Source organism: Oryctolagus cuniculus, chromosome 9, assembly GCF_964237555.1.
Source record: "Oryctolagus cuniculus chromosome 9, mOryCun1.1, whole genome shotgun sequence".
Classification (NCBI taxonomy): domain Eukaryota; kingdom Metazoa; phylum Chordata; class Mammalia; order Lagomorpha; family Leporidae; genus Oryctolagus; species Oryctolagus cuniculus.
The window spans coordinates 112,474,849-112,498,050 of NC_091440.1; the positions used below are offsets into that span (position 1 = coordinate 112,474,849).

Sequence of the window (23,202 nt, forward strand, 5' to 3'; positions counted from 1 at the left end):
AGTCTTCAACAAACAAGCTAAAATTGTTTCCTGGAAAAAGGACAGTCTTCAACAAATAGTGTTGGGAAAAACTGGATTTCCAGAAATTTTAAAGACTCCTACTTTATATACTATACAAAAATCAACTCACAATGGAACAAGGATCTAAACCTAAGAGCTGAAACCATCAAATTACTAGAGAAAGACACATAGGAAATGCTGTAGGACATTTCCCATAGGAATAGATTTCTTGCATAAGGCCCCAGAAGCACAGGCAATAAAAGCAAAAATGGACAAATAGGATACATCAAGCTAAGAAGCTTTCGCATAGCAAAAGGAAAGTAAAACAATTAACAAAGTGAAGAGGCAAATGACAGAATAGGATAATGGAGGCAGAACTGTGGCACAGAAGGCTAAGTCACAGCCTGCAGGGCCAGCATCCCATGCAGGAACTGGTTCCAGCCCAGCTGCTCTGCTTCCAATCCAGCTCCCTGCTAATGATCCTAGGAAAGCAGTGGAGAATGTCCCAGGGAGAGACCCAGAGGAGGTTCCTGGCTCCTGGCATCGGCTTGGCCCAGCCTCAGCCATTGCTGTCATTTGGGGAGTAAACCAGTGGATGGAAGATCTCTCTTTTTCCCTGTATCTCTGCCTTTCAAATAAATATTTTTTAAATGGGATAATATATTTATATTTGTAAACTATGTGTCCGATAAGGGATTAATATCCAGAATATATAAGGTGCTCAAGAAACTCAAAAATAACAAAACAAACAATCCAGTTAAGAAATGGGCAAAGGATATAAACAGGCATTTTTCAAAGAAAAAAATACAAATGGCCAAAAGACACAGGAAAAATGCTCAGGATCACTAGCCATCAGAGAAATGCAAATAAAAACCACAATGAGGCATCACCTCATTCCTGTTAGAATAGCTACCCAAAAATTAAAAATAACAAACACTGCTGGGGTGTAGAGAAAAAGGTACCCTAATTCACTGTTGGTAATAACACAATTTGGTAACAACTATTATGGAAAACAGGGTGGGGATTTCTCAGAAAACTAAAAATAGATCTTCCAAATGACCCATTTATCCCACTCCTGGAAATACATCCAAAGGAAATGAAATCAGTATATGAAATAGGCACCTGGATTCCGATGTTTATAACAGCTCAAGTCACAACAGCTAAGATATGAAATCAACCTAGATGTCCATCAACTGATGACTGAATAAAGAAAATGTGGTGCATATACTTGATGGAATATTATTCAGCCATAAAAAGAACGAAATCCTGACATTTGAGACAAAATAGATGCAACTGGAGATCATTATACTAAGTGAAATAAGTCAGATTAAGAAAGACAGAATATCACATTTTCTCTTATTTGTGGAAGTTAATATATTTGGAGAATATAAAAATTGTGTGGCTGTCATATCACTTGGCATGTAGTTATAAATATTGTTTCACTTAATCATACCATGTAAATGACAATACAGTCTCCTTTCCCCCACATTAAATAAATGCAGAGAAGGGGAACCATGAAGACTCTCAGGGTACTAGTAATGTTTTGTTCTTAATCTGGGTGTCAGTTATGAGTGTGCTAAGAGGACAAAAATTCATTTATCTGTACACTTGTGTGCATTTCTTGCTATGTGTACTTTATTTCAATAAAATGTTTAAATTAAAAAAAAACTTTTGGTGGAAAAACATTTCTTTCCCTAACACATGAAAAATGCATATTTTTAAAAAGCCATGCATGGATTTCAAAACTTTTCTGGCTTCCAAATAAACTCATACTTTTAATTCCATTTTTCCACAAACTCTGCAGTAACTTCCTAAGTTGTCAGCCACGGTGATCTAGTGCAGCTGTCGAGCAGACTCCTTCTCTCATTGGAGTCAGATGGAAAGGGGGCAAAGGCAAGGTTAAATGATTTAGCAGTAAAGCTGACAAAGACACCTGGCAGCCTACATTGTCTTAGGACTTCCAGAACACATTAACATTTAAACCTTTCACACCCCTTTGCAGATGACTGATTGGGGTCTCAGTAAAACGGCAGGTGGAGGGGCTCAGGCCTACCATTTTGGTCCCAGCAACTCTGCGTGTAGAAGGTTTCTCTTCGCAGGATGATTTCCTGTGCGATGATCCCGTAGCTGTACACATCTCCTTTCTGAGAGGTCCTGGAGTGGCGGAGGTGCTCCGGGGCCATCCACAGGTCTGTGATGAGACATTTGGCTAAGAGGAGTGGTAATGGAGGCCTCTCATTTGCTCTTTTGTTCATTCAGCCTATACCCTCTACCCTGAATAGGGGCAGCTTGAATTGATGTGGTCACTTTTAAGGAGTTTATTCTAATGCATGGGACAGGAGGTAGAACACACATTCACTTTTTCAGCTGCTAGAGAAGTCCAGGATTTGAGTAGTATCATATGGCAATGTGTTCTCAAACCAAAAGGTTCATACTCCTGGAAACCCTCAATGTCTGTACCCAACAAGGCCCTGAGTATAGTAAGTGCTCAGTAAATATGTTAAATGACTGCAGTAGAATATGAGAGGGTGGGGAATTTAATAGCTATGGGGCATAGAGAATGAAACTATGAGCATTCTTACAAATTTTACCGATATTAAAATGTATGTAAATATATTTATGTGAATTATTTATATATATATCAAATATATATTTTAAAAGATAAAGGCAGCACATTTAAACACAGATAATATCTTTGATATTTTCCTGGCATAATATACTGGTAGCCTCCAAGTGATCTAGTGTCTAGAGAGTTTTTTTCCATTACCACAGTATTAAGACAAAAGCATGTCATTTACTCACATTTTACTACTGTCCCTGCCACTCCCTAATGCTTTTACATCTCATCCACATCACAACAATGAAAAGCTCCCGTGTCCTGTGTTCAGCTCCTACAGATACTTGTGTTTTGAACTTCATCACATATCTTGCTTAACAACAACAGGCACATGCAGTTAATTTTCCTTCAACATCCTTTGACATTTCTTAAGAACATCTATCTCCTTGTAAGATAATTTTCTCTAAGATTTCTATGGTCAGCAGTTTCAGTGCACAATGTATAGATTCATGATGTCAGGTAAATGATCCGTTTATGATGAAGCCCATTTTCCTCATTTGATTCTACATTCAAATGTATCTTGCTTTTTTTGTTGTTGTTGCTTAACGTTGACTTTTTGAATTCATTACTGAGAATTTGTGAGACTTAGGGCTCATGTACAATTGACCCAAAAGGGTTGAAGTTGTAGAAAATGTCAGTAAATCTATTTATGCTAGAACTTCAGGGAACGGACTTCATGGATACATCTACAGAGTGAGGTTCAGGAGGACAGGATTTGACTTGAAATTCCTCTGATTTATGTTGTGGTGAGTCATCTAAGGAAGATTGTTCTCCTACACATGGAGCATGCCCGGCACCCAGCAGGTCTTCAACAAGAACTGAATGCACTGACTCCAATATCACATTATGCTTGGCCAGACTGAGGAAGTAGCAGCAGAAATGTAAATTTTCTTTTATTAAGTAAAGAATTGCAAAGTAGAAACAGAATTTAGTGTTTGGATCTAGTTAGTATTTTGAGACAAAATGAGTGCTAGATTTCTGAGGCTGTTTGAGAGTTATCATAAATAGAGTAAATTTTGTACTTGAAATGCCCTTTATACCTTAAAAATCACATTTTTTTTTTGTTTTTGTTTTGTTTTTTTTTTTTTTTTGACAGGCAGAGTGGACAGTGAGAGAGAGAGACAGAGAGAAAGGTCTTCCTTTTGCCATTGGTTCACCCTCCAATGGCTGCTGCGGCCAGCGCTGCAGCTGGCGCACCGCACTGATCCGAAGGCAGGAGCCAGGTGCTTCTCCTGGTCTCCCATGGGGTGCAGGGCCCAAGTACTTGGGCCATCCTCCACTGCCTTCCCGGGCCACAGCAGAGAGCTGGCCTGAAAGAGGGACAACCGGGACAGAATCCGGCGCCCCAACCAGGACTAGAACCCGGTGTGCCGGCACCACAGGCGGAGGATTAGCCTGGTGAGCCATGGCGCCGGCCTGCAAATCATGTTTCTTATCTTTTCTTTTGTTGTTTTATCCTCACCATGATCTTAAAAAGAATGAGTGAGAACACATTTTACTGTTAAGAGTTTTTCCTTATCATTTCCTATTACCATGGATAAATGAGTGACATCCAGAATGGAAAGTGGGACTTCCTTGTACTCTATCTTCCTGGTCAAATCTCTCAGCCTCTGAGTCTTAGTTCTTTCTTCTACAAAGGAAGATGGTTAGACTGATTGATCTCTATGGTCTCTTCCAGCTCTAACTTTCATAAGTTTTCACACATTTTTGCTTCCACAAACCAAGACATTCCTCATGATTTCTCATGGATAGCAAGGAACACATAGATGAAAACTAAAGACAATATCGTCCACAGAGGACAAGTATTTATTGAATGACAAGTATGAGGTGCTGTTGCCTCTTATTGCTCCAAGTATTAATTTTATGATCAATATCACCCAAGCACACTACATGGGGTTGAAATAATTTTAAAAGCCCAGGTGAGAAACTCATAAAAATTATTCATTTACAAACCTCTTTTGGGAGGTAAAATGGAATTGCAGCCAAAATCTGTGATCTTCACTACCATCCTACTGTCTACCACGCAGTTGGTGGATTTCAGACGACCGTGGACCTCTGTTTTACTGGAGTGCAGATAGGACATCCCCTAGAAGTTTTCAGATGACAGGAAAACAAAGAAATGTGACACACTCAGCAGATTTGTTATTTTAAAGAAGGGACATTTGAAAACCATTTCAGCATGTAGTCACAGCATCAGATTTTAAATTTAGTGTCATTAATTTTACTTAAGTTTTTTCCTCTATTTTATCTGAAAGACAGAGACAGACAGCTAAAGATCTTCCACTTTCTGGCTTACTCCCCAAATCTTGCAACAACTAGGTATGGGGCCAGGCTAAAGGCAGGAATCCAAAACTCAATCCAGGTCTCCTGTGTGGGTGACCCAGCCCTTGAGCTATTACCTGCTATGCACTAGCAGAAAAATGGAATCAGAAGCAGAACTGGGGCTTGGACCTAGACACTCCAATACGGCAAGCAGGCATCCTAAGTGGTGTCTTAACCACTGTTCCAAACACCATTTCTCAATAATTTTACTTCAAAATTGTTGTTAAAGCCCAAATATTTGCCTGCACAACATATCTAGTTTTCAAGTCTATTTAGATGATAAAGTAAAAAGTCAGTTTTCTAAAAACCCTAGTTGAATAGTTGAATATAGTAGAAGGCAAAGTCTTTTCTTTTTTTTAAGTGTTTCTACTTCAATTTTTTTATTGAAAGGCAGAGGAAGAGGAATGTCTTCCATTTGCTGGCTCACTCCCCACATGCTTGCAAGAGCCAGGGCTGGGCCAGGCCAAAGGCAGGCGTGAAGAACTCAATCCAAGTCTCTCACTGTGGATGGCAGAGACCCAAGTATTTGAGCCATCACTGCTGCTTCCTGGGTATTTATTTGCAGGAAGGTGGATGGGAGGCAGAATGGCCAGGACTCAAACCAGTGACTCTGATACTGAATTCAGGTACTCCAAACAGAATTAACCACTATGCCAACCACCCCCTCTACTTCACTTATTTTGTCTGTGATGCTGGGTATGTTCTAGTCTTCTGCCACCTCAATTTTAAAATATGAATATTAAGGCTTTTCTTTGTGAATGGAGGGACTGGGTTAGATTATCTCCTAAAATCGAATAGGCTTCATTCTATCTCAAAATGAAATGTTTCATCCATTCTGTTTTCCAAAGGAAGCCTGTTCTGGGCTGTTGTGCTTCCCTCTGCTGGCCAGAGCTGTCACTGCAGGAACTAGTGTTCAGCCAGGATCACAGGAGTGAAATGATGTAGCAAATAGTTTTTTCAGAACTGGTTGTGATTTAGTAGAACTTTCAGCTAATTCAAGACTGTAACGAACAGCTCCCTCTCTGGATCTAGTTTTCTTCATTCCTTAATGAAGCCCTGGTCACTGGTATCTACTTCTTTGTCATATGATTCTGGGAACATAAATGTCCAAATTTATCATTGCTGTGTGCAAGACAACTGCCTGTATTCAATATTTTATCTTATAAAATTGGGTGCAGAGTTTTGCCCTGGTGGTTAATACACTGATTAAGATGGCCATGCCCCATATTGGAGTACCTGGGTGTGATACCTAGCTCTGGCTCCTGATGCTAATGTAGACCCTGGGAGGTAGCAGTGATGGCTCAAGAAGTTGAGTTCTTGTCACATACATGGGAGACCCGGACTGTGTTCCTGGCTCTTGGCTGAGGACCACTGTGGGCATCTGGGGAGTGAACCAGCAGATGAGAGCTCTCTCTCTTTTTTTACTGTCTGTATGTCTTTTTTTTTTTCTGCCTCTTTGACTCAAATAAATACAAATTTGAAAAAAAAAAATGGAAGATTCAGTTGTCTTCCTGGAAGTTTTATATGATTTTGACTTCTGGTAAATTATGAAAATGTGGGTCCCATATCCAGGGTACAAAGAATATAATATTAACAATTTTTTTTATTTGGCAGGTAGAGTTATAGACAGTGAGAGAGAGAGAGAAAGGTCTTCTTTCCGTTGGTTCACTCCCCAAATGGCCGCCACGGCCAGTGCTGCGCCAATCCAAAGCCAGGAGCCAGGTGCTTCTTCCTGTGCTCCCATGTGGATGCAGGGGCCCAAGCACTTGGGCCATCCTCCACTGCCCTCCCGGGCTACAGCAGAGATCTAGACTGGAAGAGGAGCAACCGGGACTAGAACCCAGCGCCCATATGGGATGCCGGCACCACAGGCGGAGGATTAACCAAGTGAGCCATGGCGCTGGCCCCAAATATAATATTAATAATACCAATACATATATATATATGGAATAATTACTTGTACTAGGCCTTGTAGTATGTAGATACATTATTACATAAAGTCCTCACAACAACCCTATGACATAGCTTCTATTATTATTATCTTTCAGGTGGAGAAACCAATGTACATGAGAGGTTGAATAGCTTGCTAGATGTTTTCCTACATCTAATTTTCATATTTGTGTGTGTGTGTGTTCATAGGTCTCTTACCTTAGCAATGTCATACAAGACGGAGATCTTAAACTCCCAGTCCATGAATGTGCCATCAGGGTAGGAAATTGTGTCATTTAAAACTTCCTGAATAGGAGGGAAGAGAAGATGAATTGTTATAAGTAATATACTGTGGAGAGAGAATTAGGAGACAGAGAATGATCTTCAAATCATGAGCAGGTTTTCATGGACACAGAGGGTCACACATCATTTGATCGGAACACATTCTGAGAAATGCATTGGTAGGCGATTTTGCCATTGTGTGCACTTACACGTAGATGATCTAGCACAATAGCCTGCTGTACATGTTGGCTGTAGAGTATAGCCTATCTCTCCTGTGGCTATGATGAGCAAACTAACATGAGATCAAATCAAGCAGAAGAACATAGGATGCAGCCAAAAGACCGTGGTAAACCCAAGATGTCTGGAGCGGCTGCTGGTGTAACAGGGCACACTAATTACAGTAACTTTTTTTTTTTAATGAAGTAGTGGGTGTATGCTCTAAAGTAATTATTAAAAAGTATAGTGCACAGGTAAAAGTTCTGGGGAAAATGGAATTCAAATATAAGTTTATTTTGGTGAAAAAAGTATTTGAAATTCACATAGTTTTTTTTCATAATATACACTTTCCATTAACTTTTTGAAATATTCCCATATAGAAAACATATAAAACAGTAACACAGTCATGCATTAGCATGATCAAGCATTATGGCCTGTATGTGCATAAGGATATGAGCTGTACTTTTACATGACTGATAGTGCAGTGGCCTTGCAGACAACAGCACTGCCACAAACAAGTGAGTAATGCATTGTGCTATGATGTTCTGACAGCTACATCACTAAGTAATAGGAATTTTTAGCTTCATTACAATCTAGAGACCACTGTCTCACCAAAAGGTCGGTATGTAGTATATGACTATATTGTTTTTCTTTTCCACATAAATATTGTGGCATTGACCACAAGTTGATGAGCAGGAGATAGCCACAGCATCCCAAATCCCAGTTCTTATTTCAGACAGGGATGGTAAAGGAATGAGAATGGGTTGGGAAGCCTGATGACCAAGTGGCTGCCCTGAATGCTCTGTCTCATCAAAACTGGACAAGTGTTTTTAATCAGGGAATTCAGCATCATCTGTTGTTTCCCAGAATGCACATTAGCAGGAAGCTGGAATCAGAAGCAGAGCTAGGACTCAATCCTAGGCACTCCGAAATGGGATGCAGGTGTCCCAACCAGTGGCTTAACTGCTATGCAAAATGCTTGCCCCTTCTCTTTTTAAAGATGATAACTTAATCATCATGAAATATTCTTTCACAATTAAAAGCATATTTTCACTGCCTTTTTTATTCCCATTGTTGTATCTTCATATGTCTCTACAAAATCATAATTAGAAGTAAGGGGCTTTTGTGTTATATATATGTGTGTGTGTGTGTGTGTGTGATATATATATATATATATATTTTTTTTTTTTTTTAATTCATGAGTATGGGGCCAGCACTGTGGCACAGCAGGTAAAGCCATAACCTTCAGAGCCAGCATCCCATTTGGGTGCCAGATCAAGTCCCAGCTATTCCAATTCTGATCCAGCTCCCTGCTAATGGCCTAGGGAAGCAGTGGAAGCTGGCCCAAATGCTATGGCCCCTACACCCATGTGGGAGACCTGGAAGAAGCTTCTGGCTTCAGCCTAGCCTAGCCCTAGTCATGGCAGCCACTTGGGGAGTGAACCAGTGGATGGAAGATCTCTCTGTCTCACCTTTCTCTCTCTCTCTAACTCTGCCTTTCAAATAAATAAATAAATAAATCTTTAAAAATTAATGAATTTAAAAATCTATTTTATTTGTTTTATAATGATTGATATTTAAAAACTTATTTTCCTTAGATCATAGTTATTCTTCTAAATTTTGAGTACTTAGATTAATTTTTTAAAAGAAAGAAAAAGTAGCATTTAGGGTTATGATTTTTTTTTCTTTGAGGATAAGTTTGAGTTTATGCCATACATTTGGAAAGCTAGTTCTTTTTTTATAGTTAAAGCTGATTGAAAAATTAAAATTTCCAAGTGATTTATTTAACAAGTTATTTTTAATTTTCACTGAATTATTAATATTTAGACTTCTTTAAAGTTGCCAGAGATGCTACTGGCACCAGTCTGTCTTTGTTGTAGGAGAGGACATGTGGTTATTTTACTTATTTTAAGAATCAAGCAAAATTTTATTTGAAAGGCAGAGAGACATAGAAACAGGGAAAAATATGTTCCTCTACTGGTTCATTCCCCAAATGCCCACAGTGTCTAGGGCTGGGCCAGGCTGAAGCCAGGAGCCCAGAACTCAAGCTGGGATTTCCACATAGGTAGTGGGAACCCAAACCCTTGAGCCATCACCACTGCCTCCCAGCCTACATATTAGCAAGAAACTGGATTTGGAAGTGGAGCCAGGACTTGAACCTAGGCACTGCTATATGGGATATGGACATCCAAAGCCATATTCTGGGGCTGGAGTTGTGGCACTGTTGCTGGCCACCTGCAATGTCACCATCACATATGGGCGCCGGTTTGGGTCCTGGCTACTCTACTTCTAATCCAGCTCCCTGCTAATGCACCTTGGAAAAGCAGCAAAAGATGGCCCAAGGCCTTGGGCCTCTGCATCCATGTGGGAGACCCCGATGAAGCTCCTGACTTCCTGGCTTCAGCTTGGCTCAGCCCCAGCCATTAATGGCCAGGTGAGGAGTAAACAAATAGATAGAAGATCTCTCTCTCTCTCTCTCTCTCTCTCTCTCTCTCTCTCTCTCTCTCTCTCCCCCTCCCTCCCTCTACCCCTTCTCTGTAATTCTGCTTTTCAAATAAATAAATCTTTAAAATCAACAACAACAAAGCCAGAGTATCTTGATGTATGTGTGTATATATGTGAAAGGTATCTGAAAGGCTCAAAGCCCTCACAGCACAGGTCCAGAAACTGCTGAAGTCAAGGTGTAAATATTGCAATGGTCTTTAAAGCCACTGTTTTGGATTCCTTCCCATTTCCGCCCTTTCAATTCCTGCCACTGCTTGACACCTGATTGGCTTTTTGTAAATGAATTCTGCTTGACCTGCTGAACTATGTGATGATTTGATAATCCTGGGTTAACACTTGGTCTTTCCAGTGAACTTCCCATGAATTCAACATGGTTTCAGTTCCTCTTTCTACTTTGGACTTGCTCAGCTGGCCCAGGTTATCCTCTGCCCTTCACAACACAGGAGGGGGCTGGGTATTTAGACAGCAGTAGAGAAGGTTGCATGAACAAGTTTTCTTATGTTCACTTGGTGCCATCATAAGAAATCATTAATTTCTCTTTTAATATAAATGCAAGTATTCAAGTAAAATAGAATCTATTTGTAAGTAATAATTTTTTCCACTTCTGTTATTTTTTTTCCAAATCTACACTCCTTTTCCAAATATTTGTGGGCTTGTTTGTAAAGATACAATAGGGCTGATTGGTAAAATCTGAGTGAGCTGGTATGGAACATATAGGGGCCCACCAACTTTTCCTAAAGACTCTCTAAAATTATTTCACTGGGTGAATAATTTAAAAGGTGTGTTGAATAGAAATGCACCTATTTTTTTCTATGGTTGACTCCTTGGGAAATTGGAAATGTGGTTTCTTACCCGGAGGGATCCTCTCTCACAGTATTCGATCACCCCAAAGATCCTGGAATCAAGCTTCACTGTGCCATAGAACTTGGTCAGGTTGTAGTAGTCAATCTGAAGCAACTAGAATACGTTTGTTTAAGAAGTCAGTCACAAAGGAGTACTCGTGTTAATATGCCCAGAAAACATGCTCTGTTTTACATTTTGGGGAAAATGTATTGCTTTCATTAAGCTGAATGTCAGTACTCATTTCTTACATCTTACTCAACTGTCTTTTCCTTGTCACTAAGAGGATTTGTATTCATATTCTAGGACACATTTGCATATTTCCAAAATGTTCTATGTCACCAGACCTAACTCTCCAACATGTCTTAGTAGAATTTTCAATAAGACGCAAGGTCATTCATTTCTTAGCCTGTGAATTCCCCGTTAGCATCTACAATAACACCTCCCCAGGGACCCCCTGTTCAGAAGAAGCAGAGCAGAGCCAGTTCTGAGGGGCTGGAAGTAAGGAACACATACCTTGTTCAATTCTATCTTCTGTTTCTCAGTGAAATTACCATCGCTGTGCTTGAGATCTTTGAGAATCACTCGCTGCAAAGATCAGTTACATTACAGAGAAATTATTATAGTGTAATTCCTTATATGTATATTATAAGCTATTTCATGTCCTAGTAGATTGTGAGCTCTTGAGAGTGGTGACAGTATTTGATTGACATTTTTATTGTCGTACCTGGTACCTGGGATATGGTAGCTCAGATTTGAATGTTTCTTTAAGAATGACTAAATGGGAGGAAGGGAGGGAGGGAGGGAGGCAGGAAGAAGGAAGGGAGGTGCACGGATTGTCCTAGTTCTTAGCAACAGGACAAAAATCTAATACTAAAGTTGTCCTGACTGCTCTAAATCTCTTTTATCTTCCCTTTTCCTTCCTGCACTCCACCTTTCCCCCCAATTCTATTTTTCCTTTGATTTCTGCAGGGTTGTGAGTTTTGTGACCCTTGAAGCAGAGCCCTGCCCATCTCTGTCAAGCTCCAAGAACATGGAGCTTGTACCCAGAGCAACCTGGTTACCACCCCACTCCCATCCATTGTGCTGCCGGTATCAGGGGCTGGGGAACCATGGGCCAGAAGGCCAGAACACCCCGGTGACTGAGAGTTCCCAGAAGCAGGGGAAGCAGGAGTCACCTTTTTGTCATATTTGCACTGTCGTAGACTCTGGATTGTATCTCGTCGCCTGTCATCGTCAATCTGCCACAAAAAAAAAAAAACATCTGATTATTCCAGAAGCTCCATGACTGAGAGCCGAGAGGCTTTTCCAGGTGGGCTGGCTGTATTGTTTGCTCCCCAGAATGCTGGGCAGGCTCCCAGAGAAGCCACAGAGATCAACCTGTCTTTTTTGCTTATTACTCACCTTCTCACCCTAACACTGTCTTCTTGCCAGGGATCTGCAGCTCTCATAATTGTCTAAGTTTTCCCCCTCCTTTGGGAGCATTATGTCAGTTGGGGCTTTTCTTTGCTTCCTTCTCCCCCTGCCCCTTCTAGTGGGAATTATCACCTGTAGCTACAGATGATGTTAGAGAAGGATGCGAATGAGGAACCTGGGCCAGGTTAAGAGGTGCAAGTCTCATCAATTCTGGGTTCAGACTGGAGTGGTCAGATCATCTGATATATCCAAAGAAGCTGGCAGTGTGGATTCCTAAATGCTATCCTGTGATATTTATGTGTTGGCAATTAATTTTTTAAAAAAATGTTTAATGTTGAACATAGTGTCTCCCCCACAGAACCCTGTAGAGAAGATGCAGCTCTTGGCCTGCCTCTTAATGATTTCTGGTCTCAAGACAGAACACTGACTTTTTTTTTTTTTTTTTTTTTTGACAGGCAGAATTAGACAGTGAGAGAGAGAGACAGAGAGAAAGGTCTTCCTTCCATTGGTTCACCCCCCACCCCAAATGGCTGCTACGGCTGGCACACTGCGCCAATCCAAAGCCAGGAGCCAGGTGCTTCCTCCTGGTCTCCCATGCAGATGCAGGGCCCAAGCACCTGGGCCATCCTCCACTGTGTTCCCGGGCCACAGCAGAGAGCTGGACTAGAAGAAGAGCAACCGGGACAGAACCAGTGCCCCAGCTGGGACTAGAACCTGGGGTGCCGGCGCTGCAGGTGGAGGATTAACCTAGTGAGCTGCGGTGCTGGCCAACAGAACACTGACTTCTAAAGAGTTCTCCTCTTTCTAGTATTAAAATTAGAGCTTTCTCCCACATTAACAGACTGCAGAAGAAAAACCATATGATTATCTCAATTGATGCAGAGAAAGCATTTGATAAAATTCAACATCCTTTCATGATGAAAACTCTAAGCAAATTGGGTATAGAAGGAACATTCCTCAATATAATCAAAGCAATTTATAAAAAACCCACAGCCAGCATCCTATTGAATGGGGAAAAGTTGGAAGCATTTCCACTGAAATCTGGCACCAGGCAGGGATGCCCACTCTCACCACTGCTATTTAACATAGTTCTGGAAGTTTTAGCCAGAGCCATCAGACAAGAAAAAGAAATCAAAGGAATACAAATCAAGAAGGAAGAAGTCAAACTATCCCTCTTTGCAGACGATATGATTCTGTACTTAGAGGATCCAAAGAACTCTACTAAGAGACTATTGGAACTCATAGAGGAGTTTGGCAAAGTGGCAGGATACAAAATCAATGCACAAAAATCAACAGCCTTTGTATACACAAGCAATGCCATGACTGAGAAAGAGCTGCTAAGATCAATCCCATTCACAATAGCTACAAAAACAATCAAATACCTTGGAATAAACTTAACCAAGGACGTTAAAGATCTCTACGATGAAAATTACAAAACCTTAAAGAAAGAAATAGAAGAGGATACCAAAAAATGGAAAAATCTTCCATGCTCATGGATTGGAAGAATCAACATCATCAAAATATCCATTCTCCCAAAAGCAATTTATAGATTCAATGCAATCCCAATCAAGATACCAAAGACATTCTTCGCAGATCTAGAAAAAATGATGCTGAAATTCATATGGAGGCACAAGAGACCTCGAATAGCTAAAGCAATCTTGTACAACAAAAACAAAGCCGGAGGCATCACAATACCAGACTTCAGGACATACTACAGGGCAGTTGTAATCAAAACAGCATGGTACTGGTACAGAAACAGATGGATAGACCAATGGAACAGAATTGAAACACCAGAAATCAACCCAAACATCTACAGCCAACTTATATTTGATCAAGGATCTAAAACTAATTCCTGGAGCAAGGACAGTCTATTCAATAAATGGTGCTGGGAAAACTGGATTTCCACGTGCAGAATCATGAAGCAAGACCCCTACCTTACACCTTACACAAAAATCCACTCAACGTGGATTAAAGACCTAAATCTACGTCCTGACACCATTAAGTTATTAGAGAACATTGGAGAAACCCTTCAAGATATTGGCACAGGCAAAGAATTTCTGGAAAAGACCCGGGAGGCACAGACAGTCAAAGCCAAAATCAACTATTGGGATTGCATCAAATTGAGAAGTTTCTGTACTGCAAAAGAAACAGTCAGGAGAGTGAAGAGACAACCGACAGAATGGGAAAAAATATTTGCAAACTATGCAACAGATAAAGGGTTAATAACCAGAATCTACAAAGAGATCAAGAAACTCCACAAAAACAAAACCAACAACCCACTTAAGAGATGGGCCAAGGACTTCAATAGACATTTTTCAAAAGAGGAAATCCAAATGGCCAATAGGCACATGAAAAAATGTTCAAGGTCACTAGCAATCAGGGAAATGCAAATCAAAACCACAATGAGGTTTCACCTCACCCCGGTTAGAATGGCTCACATGCAGAAATCTACCAACAACAGATGCTGGCGAGGATGTGGGGAAAAAGGGACACTAACCCACTGTTGGTGGGAATGCAAACTGGTCAAGCCACTATGGAAATCAGTCTGGAGATTCCTCAGAAACCTGAATATAAACCTACCATTTGACCCAGCCATCCCACTCCTTGGAATTTACCCAAAGGAGTTTAAATTGATAAACAAAAAAGCGGTCTGCACCCTAATGTTTATTGCAGCACAATTCACAATAGCCAAGACCTGGAACCAACCTAAATGCCCATCAACGGTAGACTGGATAAAGAAATTATGGGATATGTATTCTTTAGAGTACTATACCGCAGTAAGAAACAACGAAATCCAGTCATTTGCAACAAAATGGAGGAATCTGGAACACATCATGCTGAGTGAAGTAAGCCAGTCCCAAAGGGACAAATACCATATGTTCTCCCTGATCAGTGACAACTGACTCAACACCAAAAAGGAAACCTCCTGAAGTGAAATGGACACTATGAGAAATGGTGACTTGATCAGCATAGCCCTGACTGCTAATGGACAACTTAATACATTATCCCTCATAGTATTTTTTTTTGTCTGTTCTACTTAATATGACTGGTTTAATTCTGTAATTATCACACAGTTATTCTTAAGTGTTGAAAATTAACTGAAATGTGATCCCTGTTAAACATAAGAGTGGGAATAAGAGAGGGAAGAGATGTATAATTTGGGGCATGCTCGGGCTGACTTGCCCCAATTGGTAGAGTTGGAAACATACCAGGGGATTCCAATTCAATCCCATCAAGGTGGCATGTGCCAATGCCATCTCACTACTCCAAGTGATCAATTTCAGTTCACAATTGATCATAATGAAAGGACTAAGAGTCAAAGGGAGCACATAAACAAGTCTAGTATCTGCTAACACCAACCGATAGAATAAATAAAGGGGAGAGTGATCCAACATGGGAAGTGAGATACTCAGCAGACTCATAGAATGGCGGATGTCCTAAATAGCACTCTGGCCTCAGAATCAGCCCTAAAGGCACTCGGATCTGGCTGAAAAGCCCATGAGAGTATTTCAGGCATGGAAAGCCAAGACACTCTGGCAAAAAGATCTCTGTGAGTGAGATCCCAGTGGAAAGAACAGGTCTTCAAAGAGGGAGGTGCCTTTCTCTGAAGGGAGGAGAGAACCTCCACTTTGACTATGACCGTGTCTAAACAAGATAAGAGTCGGAGAACTCAAGGGGCTTCCATAGCCTTGGAAACTCATGACTGGTGCATAGGGAGATTACTGATGCCATAAACAGGAGTGTCAATTGGTAAAGTCAACAACAGGAGTCACTGTGCACTTACTCCTCATGTAGGATCTCTGTCCTTAACGTGGTGTACACTGAGGCTTAATGCTATAACGAGTACTCAAACAGTATATTTCACTTTGTGTTTCTATGGGGGTGCAAACGACTGAAATCTTTACTTAATGTACACTAAACTGATCTTCTGTAAAAAAAAAAAAAAAAAAAAAAAAAAAGAAAGAAATTTTCAATTCCCAACTTGACTCTCACTGGGATTAAACATGACAATAGGTCTGATCTGATTTCATCATCATTTTAAAAAAATCATCTATTATTTTTCACTTTATGTTTCTGTGTGGGAGCAAACTGTTGAAATACTTACTTAAGGTATACTAAGCTGATCTTCTGTATATTAAGATAATCGAAAATGAATCTTGATGTGAATGGAAGGGGAGAGGGAGTGGGAAAGGGGAGGGTTGTGGGTGGGAGGAACGGTATGGGGGGGGAAGCCATTGTAACACATGAGTCGTACTTTGGAAATTTATATTCATTAAATAAAAGATAAAAAAAAAAATTAGAGCTTTCTCAATCCCAGTTGTGAGTGCTACCTGATTTATGAATCACTTCTTGGTCAAATAAATTCTTAAATTTAATCTGTCTAAATCATCTAGCTAGTCATTTTGGTCAACAAATTCTGTCTTTAGAAACCCAATAGTCTATCAGTCATTTATGCCTTCCTGTGAATCTCTGCTACAAGGTTGATTTCATCCTGACACTTGTCTGAGACAGATTGGTCTTGGTAAAGAGAATGGCTGCGAGGTACAAAATGCAGCAGGAGGGTCATTTTGGAGCGTCTGGAATTTTAGAGAAAGGAAGGCCTGGTCCGTGTACAGTCAAAAGGGTGCTAAACGGAAGTATGCAGAACTCAGGGTACAGTGTCAAGACCTGGTAGGGAGGCTCCAGAGACAAACCCGGCTCATGCTGCATTTTTGTTCCTGCTGATTTAGAGCAAGAAGGCATCTCCAATCACACTGCTTTATTGGCTTGGCCCTATCCCAAGGATGGGGGATTGGGGTGTGAAAGTCCTAGGTCTCCATCTGTTCCCAGTATGCTTTGATAGAAAAGCCATGGCAATTATCTTGTTTATGGTAAGTGCTATGGCCTTAGGCATTGCAGTGAGAAAGTCTGAGTTCAGACTGTAGCCATGGTCCTGGAATTCCAGCCATGTTATCTCATGGGCCAGGGAAAGATGAAATGAGTCAATATGTTGAACCTGTAATAAGTACTCAGTCAGTGTAAGCTGTGGCAATTTGTAGTAGTCTTACTAGCTGTAAGTGACCTTGCACAGTCTTAATCCTTTGTCCTTCAGCTTCCTCATCCGTAAAGCGATGGTGATAAAGCTTGCTTCACAGATTCCGTGTGAATAGATGAGCAAACAGTTGGAGCGCTGACTGCAGGGGATGGGGGTGAGTGCTCATAGAGCTGCTCACACCGCCCAGTTGAAGGATATCATGGGCACCCAGCAGCAGACACCTTTAGCAATGAACAAGAAAAGTTATGGAGTCTCAGAATGGGCCTACTGGGACCCAAGGTTTAGGGAGACAACAATGTCCTGTCCATTCCTACATCTCTTTCAGGACAAGCTCCTGGTATGTCCAGGAGCATTTCTCTTCCAGGTTAGAGGCAAAGGATGAGTCATATCCCACCTCAGCGTCCACTGAGGTGTTTGCCGAGGTGATCAACTGGCTGGCATTTAGGGCAGTGTGGAATCAAGCAAAAGCTAAGAAGCCGAACATTAGAAAACCTGTATGGCCGGCGCCGTGGCTCACTAGGCTAATCCTCTGCCTTGCGGCGCCGGCATACCGGGTTCTAGTCCTGGTCGGGGTGCCGGATTCTGTTCCAGTTGCCCCTCTTCCAGGCCGGCTCTCTGCTGTGGCCGGGGAGTGCAGTGGAGGATGGCCCAAGTGCTTGGGCCTTGCACCCCATGGGAGACCAGGATAAGTACCTGGCTCCTGCCATCAGATCAGCGCCGGTCGCAGCGCGCTGGCCACGGTGGCCATTGGAGGGTGAACCAATGGCAAAGGAAGACCTTTCTCTCTGTCTGTCTCTCACTGTCCACTCTGCCTGTCAAAAAAAAAAAAAAAAAGAATCCTGTAAGTCTCTGATTCGCGAACAAGCTATCCCTGCTTGGCACATTTTCTGCCACGTCCCCCAACTCTTGTCAAATACGCAGCAAATTTCATCATTCCTCGATAGGCAGACCTTACCTTCAGGCTGACTTGGTTGGTCTCGTTGGTCTCCAGAGGAAAGATATTTTCAGGAGGAATGTGGGACCATTTTTTCTGACGAAGTTCATGATCTCTTTTATATTTTCTGTGAAAAGAGTAGAGCCAGTCAACCGCTTTTTTAAGTGTCCATGCCATTCAGTTTCTGAATGCTGGGAGAAATTTAGAACCCTGGTACCCTTGTGTGGATGTGTGGTGACCGAGGTTAGCTCAATGGTGTAACTCCATGTTCTCCAGACTGGCAGGTGTGGGCGTTCAGGACCTGTAAGCATTTCTGCTGAGCTCTTCTACTCTCTTTTCTTTTTACTTTCCCAGGTGCTTCACTAAGGCAGCCCTTTACTGTAATATGGAATCTGAACTGATGGCATTTAAAGAGTGTGGAAAAAGATAAAACTGATAACCTTGGGAGACAAAAAATTAATTTTTAAACCATCAGAGAATATACTAGATTCCCAGGTAAGCCAATTCCTTTTACTCAACTGTGTCTTTTTTTATTTTATTTTTATTTTTGACAGAGTTAGACAGTGAGAGAGAGACAGAGAGAGAGGTTACAGACAGTGAGAGAGAGACAGAGAGAAAGGTCTTCCTTCCATTGGTTCACCCCCCAAATGGCCGCTATGGCCGGTGTGCTGCGCTTATCCGAAGCCAGGAGCCAGGTGCTTCCTCCTGGTCTCCCATGCAGGTGCAGGGCCCAAGCACTTGGGCCATCCTCCACTGCCTTCCCAGGCCACAGCAGAGAGCTGGACTGGAAGAGGAGCAACCGGGACAGAACCAGTGCCCCAACCGGGACAAGAACCCGGGGTGCCGGCGCCACAGGCAGAGGATTAGCCTAGTTAGCCGCGGCACCGGCTCTTTCTAATTTTATTTTAGAAACAGAACAATGCAGAGACAGATATACACATACAGAGATAGAGAGAGAGAGAGAGAGAACACACTCCCCTCCACTGGTTTATACCCCAAATGCACATAACAATTGGGAGGGCCAGATGGAAGCCAGGGACCAATAACTCAATCCAAATCTACCACAAGTGTGGCAGCAACCTATTTACTTGAGCCATCACCACTGTCTTCCAGGGTCTGCATTGGCAGGAAGTTGAAGTCAGGAGTTAGAATCAGGTATCAACCCTTTAATGCCTTCTGAAGGCAATGCTCCCAGTGAGGTAGTTACTTCCACAAAGTCCTGTATCTTAAAGGTTCCTCCATCTCTTCATACTGCCACATTGGGGACCCAGCCTTTAGCAAATGAGCCTTTTGGAACAAACCATGGCACTAACTAAACCAGACAACAGTTTTCTGTGTGTATTGCACCTTTGGTCTGTGCCTCACTGTACTTTCTCATAATGTGAGTGCCTAGCCTGTCAATATTGGTTGAAGTTTTCTCTAGGAAAGGAAGTACATTGTTTTCTCCAACCTGAAGGCAGAGCTTGCCTCCTGTAACTTGTGTTGCTCGAAAATATAGGAGAGAGTCTATAATGTGTACTGATCATTTAGTCAAGAGCAAGCAGAAACCACAGCTTCTCTAAAAACAAAATCCAAATGGGTATCAACCTAAGGTAGGGTCAAATCATGAGATAAAAGACACTAACAGGCTTTTCCCACTGTCTCCAAGCATGAGAGGCAAAAGCAGGGATTCCCTACCAGCTAGAGCAATGATGTGTCCACAAGGAGCCTGTCAGATAAGTGTGATTCGTGTAGTTTTCCATTTCTGAAGCCTATTCAAGAAAAATAGCAAATGACTGATAGCATCGCCAAATGCAATATGAAAGACACTCAGCTCTACTGAGTACCCTGAGCTTCCTGGGGTACAGAAATGGGAGCCTGGGTATCTTCAAGGTCATGATACTGATCCTAGGTGCCCCCGTGTCGATTGACTGATCAATAATGTGTTATTATATGTACATTTAATAGAAGAATATTCAGAAGGATAGAAAGAAAATACTCATTCCTGCTTTGGGGACATTTGGAAAGGCATTATGAGTGACCTTGAAAAGGTGACTTGGAGTTCATGAAATGATGAACAAAGTAAGACAAAGGCAAACTCAGGATGAACAAATAGATCAATAGAAAAGAATAATGATACCAGAATCGACACAAGCCAGTGTGGGAACTTGGAATATGACAGAGGTGACATTAAAAGCCAGTTAGGAGATAATATTGGGACAGTTGACTTTCCAGACACAAAATATAAATTTAAAACTCTATCTGAAATGATATGCAAAGATAGGGTCTATCTCATGTGGAGTTTCAACTGTTATTGTTTTAAAGGTTTCAACAAAACTTCAAAGCTTTGAAGAAATTAATAGATAATGATGTTATGATCTCAGGTAAGGAAAGTAATTGTTGGGGCCGGCACTGTGATGTAACAGGTAAAGTCGCCGCCTGCAGTGTTGGCATCCCATATGGGCGCCAGTTCAAGACCCAACTGCTCCACTTCCAATCCATCTCTCTGCTATGTACTGGGAAATCAGTAGAAGATGGCCCAAGTCTTTGGGCCCCTGCACCTGCATGGGAGACCAGGAGGAAGCTCCTGGCTCCTGGCTTCGAATCTGCACAGCTCTGGCTGTTGTCATCTGGAGAGTGAACCAATGGATGGAAGACCTCTTTCTCTCCCTTTCTCCCTTTCTCTCTCTCTCTCTCTCTCTCTCTCTCTCTCTGTGTGTGTGTGTGTGTGTGTGTGTGTGTACCTCTGCCTCTCTGTAACTCTGGCTTTCAAATAAATAAGTCTTTAAAAAAAACTATGTATATTTTGATGCCCATGCATTTTTAACAGGCATTTTCTATAAACTTTTGGGAGACCCCCTTGTACAGTGATTTTTTTCAGTTTTTCACAGTTTACCAGTGAAACAATAGAAACAGCTCTTTTCATTTAGATCATACTTATGATATGGTAGTCTTTATCCATGCCTCATTTCTAATCCTTACAGTGGTGCAGAGAAGAAATTGAAACCAAGAAACCTGCTGAAGTGGCTAAGCAGTGGATTCAGAGCACCCAACTGGCAAATCAGAGAGGTGGGACCTGAGTGCAGGCATCTCTGCCCCAAAGGCTCCGTTCCATTCTTTCTAGCATTCTACTCTTTCTATGGTCCTTGATGGAGCATGCTGTTGCCGTCTTAGATCCGTCCAGAGGTCTCTTTATAAAATACGTTGTCATCAGCAGCCCTCAGACTGCCCCCTTCCCTCCACCATCCCTATCTGAAAGGTAAGCCCAGGCAGGATGGGGAACAGGGAGGCAGCACCTCAGCACCAGCAGGGCGATGAGCAGGAGCAGCACCACGATCCCCGTGAGTGTGAAGATGGCGATCAACATGATCTGAGGGCCTGTGAGGGAGACACAACAGGCAACACCCTGGTGAGGCTCTTGCAGAAGGGAACAAAGGAAGTGCAAAGCTTCTTGAATCATCATATAATTGGGAAAGTGAAAAGGGACTTTTTCTCCAAAGGCAGAGTTACAGAGAGGAGAGACAGACAGACAGACAGACAGACAGACACACACACACACAAACACAGATCTTACATCTACTGGTTCACTCCCCAAACAGATGCAATGGCTGGGGCTGAGCCAGGCCAAAGCCAGGAGTTTAGAACTCCATCTGGCTCTACCATATGGGTGGCAGTGGCCCAAGCACTCAGGCTACCCTCTGCTGTTTTCTCAGGGGCATTAGGAGGGAGCTAGGTCTGAAGTGGAGCAATGGGAACTCAAACCAGCACTCATCTGGGATGCTGGCATCGTAAGCAGTGGCTGAACTTGCACCATACCACCAGCTGGAAAAGGTACTTGAAAGAAGCAATCATCTTCTATCAATCTCTTCATTGGTGATAAAGAAAGGTCCTGTGTCCCTGATCTCTGAAGAAAGCTGTCTGACGTATGTAGAGGAAAAGTGGGTTTGTTTCAGCTCTCCTCAGAGTGTAGTCATCTCTTTTCTTTCTAACAAGAATCATCAAATGTGATAAGAACACACATAATTTTGGTGGTAGAAGGCTATGCCAGTATGCCTAAGGAGGTTTCAGAGAGGGGAAAAAGCATCAACTTTTTAAAAAATATATTATTTGAGGGCCAGAGAAATAGAGCTCCCATCTGCTGGTTCACTCCCCAAATATCCGGAGCCTGAAACTCAATCCAGTTTCCCACACAGGTAGCAGGAACCCAACTACTAGAACCATCATCTGCTCCCTCCCATTTGTGCATTAACAGGAAACTGGGATTGGGAGTGCAGCTTAAACTCAAACCCAGGCACTCCAGCACTCCAATATGGGATGCAGGGGTCCCACTTGGTAGCTTAAGAGCTAGGCCAAATGCCTGCCTGAGAAAACTGTTTTTATTTTTTTTTAATTTTTAAAAGATATCTATTTATTTGAAAGGTAGAGTTACAGATAGTGAGAGGGAGAGACAGAGAGAAAGGTATTCCATCCGCTAGTTCACTCCCCAGATGGCCCCAATGGCCGGAGCTGTGCCAGGAGCCAGAGCTTCCTCCGGGTCTCCCACGCGGGTGCAGGAACCCAAGGGCTTGGGCCATCTTGTACTGCTTTCCCAGGCCATAGCAGAGAGCCGGATGGGAAGAGGAGCAGCCAGGACTAGAACCAGTGCCCATATGTGATGCTGGCACTGCAGGTAGAGGATTAACCTACTGCACCACAGCGCCCGCCCCGAGAAAACTTTTTTTTATGATTTTTTTGATTTATTTATTTATTTGAAAGTCAGAGTTATACAGAGAGAGGAGAGGCAGAGAGAGAGAGAGAGAGAGAGAGAGAGAGGTCTTCCATCTGCTGGTTCACTCCCCAGATGGCCGCAACGGCTGGAGCTGTGCCGATCCGAAGCCAGGAGCCGGAGCTTCTTCCGGGTCTCCCTCATGGGTGCAGGGGCCCAAGGACTAGAGCCATCTTCTACTGCTTTCCCAGGTCATAGCAGAGAGCTGGACAGGAAGTGGAGCAGCCGGGTCTCGAACCGGCGCCCATATGGGATGCTGGCACTTCAGGCCAGGGCGTTAACCCACTGTGCCACAGCGCTGGCCCCAGAGAAAACTGTTTTTAAATACAAGGCACATATGGGGAGTGTAGAATTTAACAATG

General features: G+C 42.3%; 1 protein-coding gene across 7 annotated transcripts in view; it reads right to left on the minus strand.

Moving 5' to 3' along the window:
• GUCY2C (guanylate cyclase 2C) overlaps positions 1-23,202 on the minus strand; it is a 118,844-nt gene that overhangs the window by 39,184 nt on the left and 56,458 nt on the right. For all 7 annotated transcript variants that reach the window (XR_007921053.2, XR_011379003.1, XM_051850284.2 and 4 more), the window contains 8 exons: positions 21,372-21,453; positions 18,118-18,223; positions 11,890-11,952; positions 11,228-11,299; positions 10,724-10,828; positions 7,088-7,174; positions 4,571-4,703; positions 2,054-2,191 (listed from right to left, as the gene is read on the minus strand). Coding sequence is in view for 5 of the 7 variants with exons in the window: in XM_051850284.2 (XP_051706244.1) it covers positions 2,054-2,191; positions 4,571-4,703; positions 7,088-7,174; positions 10,724-10,828; positions 11,228-11,299; positions 11,890-11,952; positions 18,118-18,223; positions 21,372-21,453 (786 nt within the window). In the remaining 2 variants the exon portion in view is untranslated. The remainder of the gene's footprint in view (positions 1-2,053; positions 2,192-4,570; positions 4,704-7,087; positions 7,175-10,723; positions 10,829-11,227; positions 11,300-11,889; positions 11,953-18,117; positions 18,224-21,371; positions 21,454-23,202) is intronic.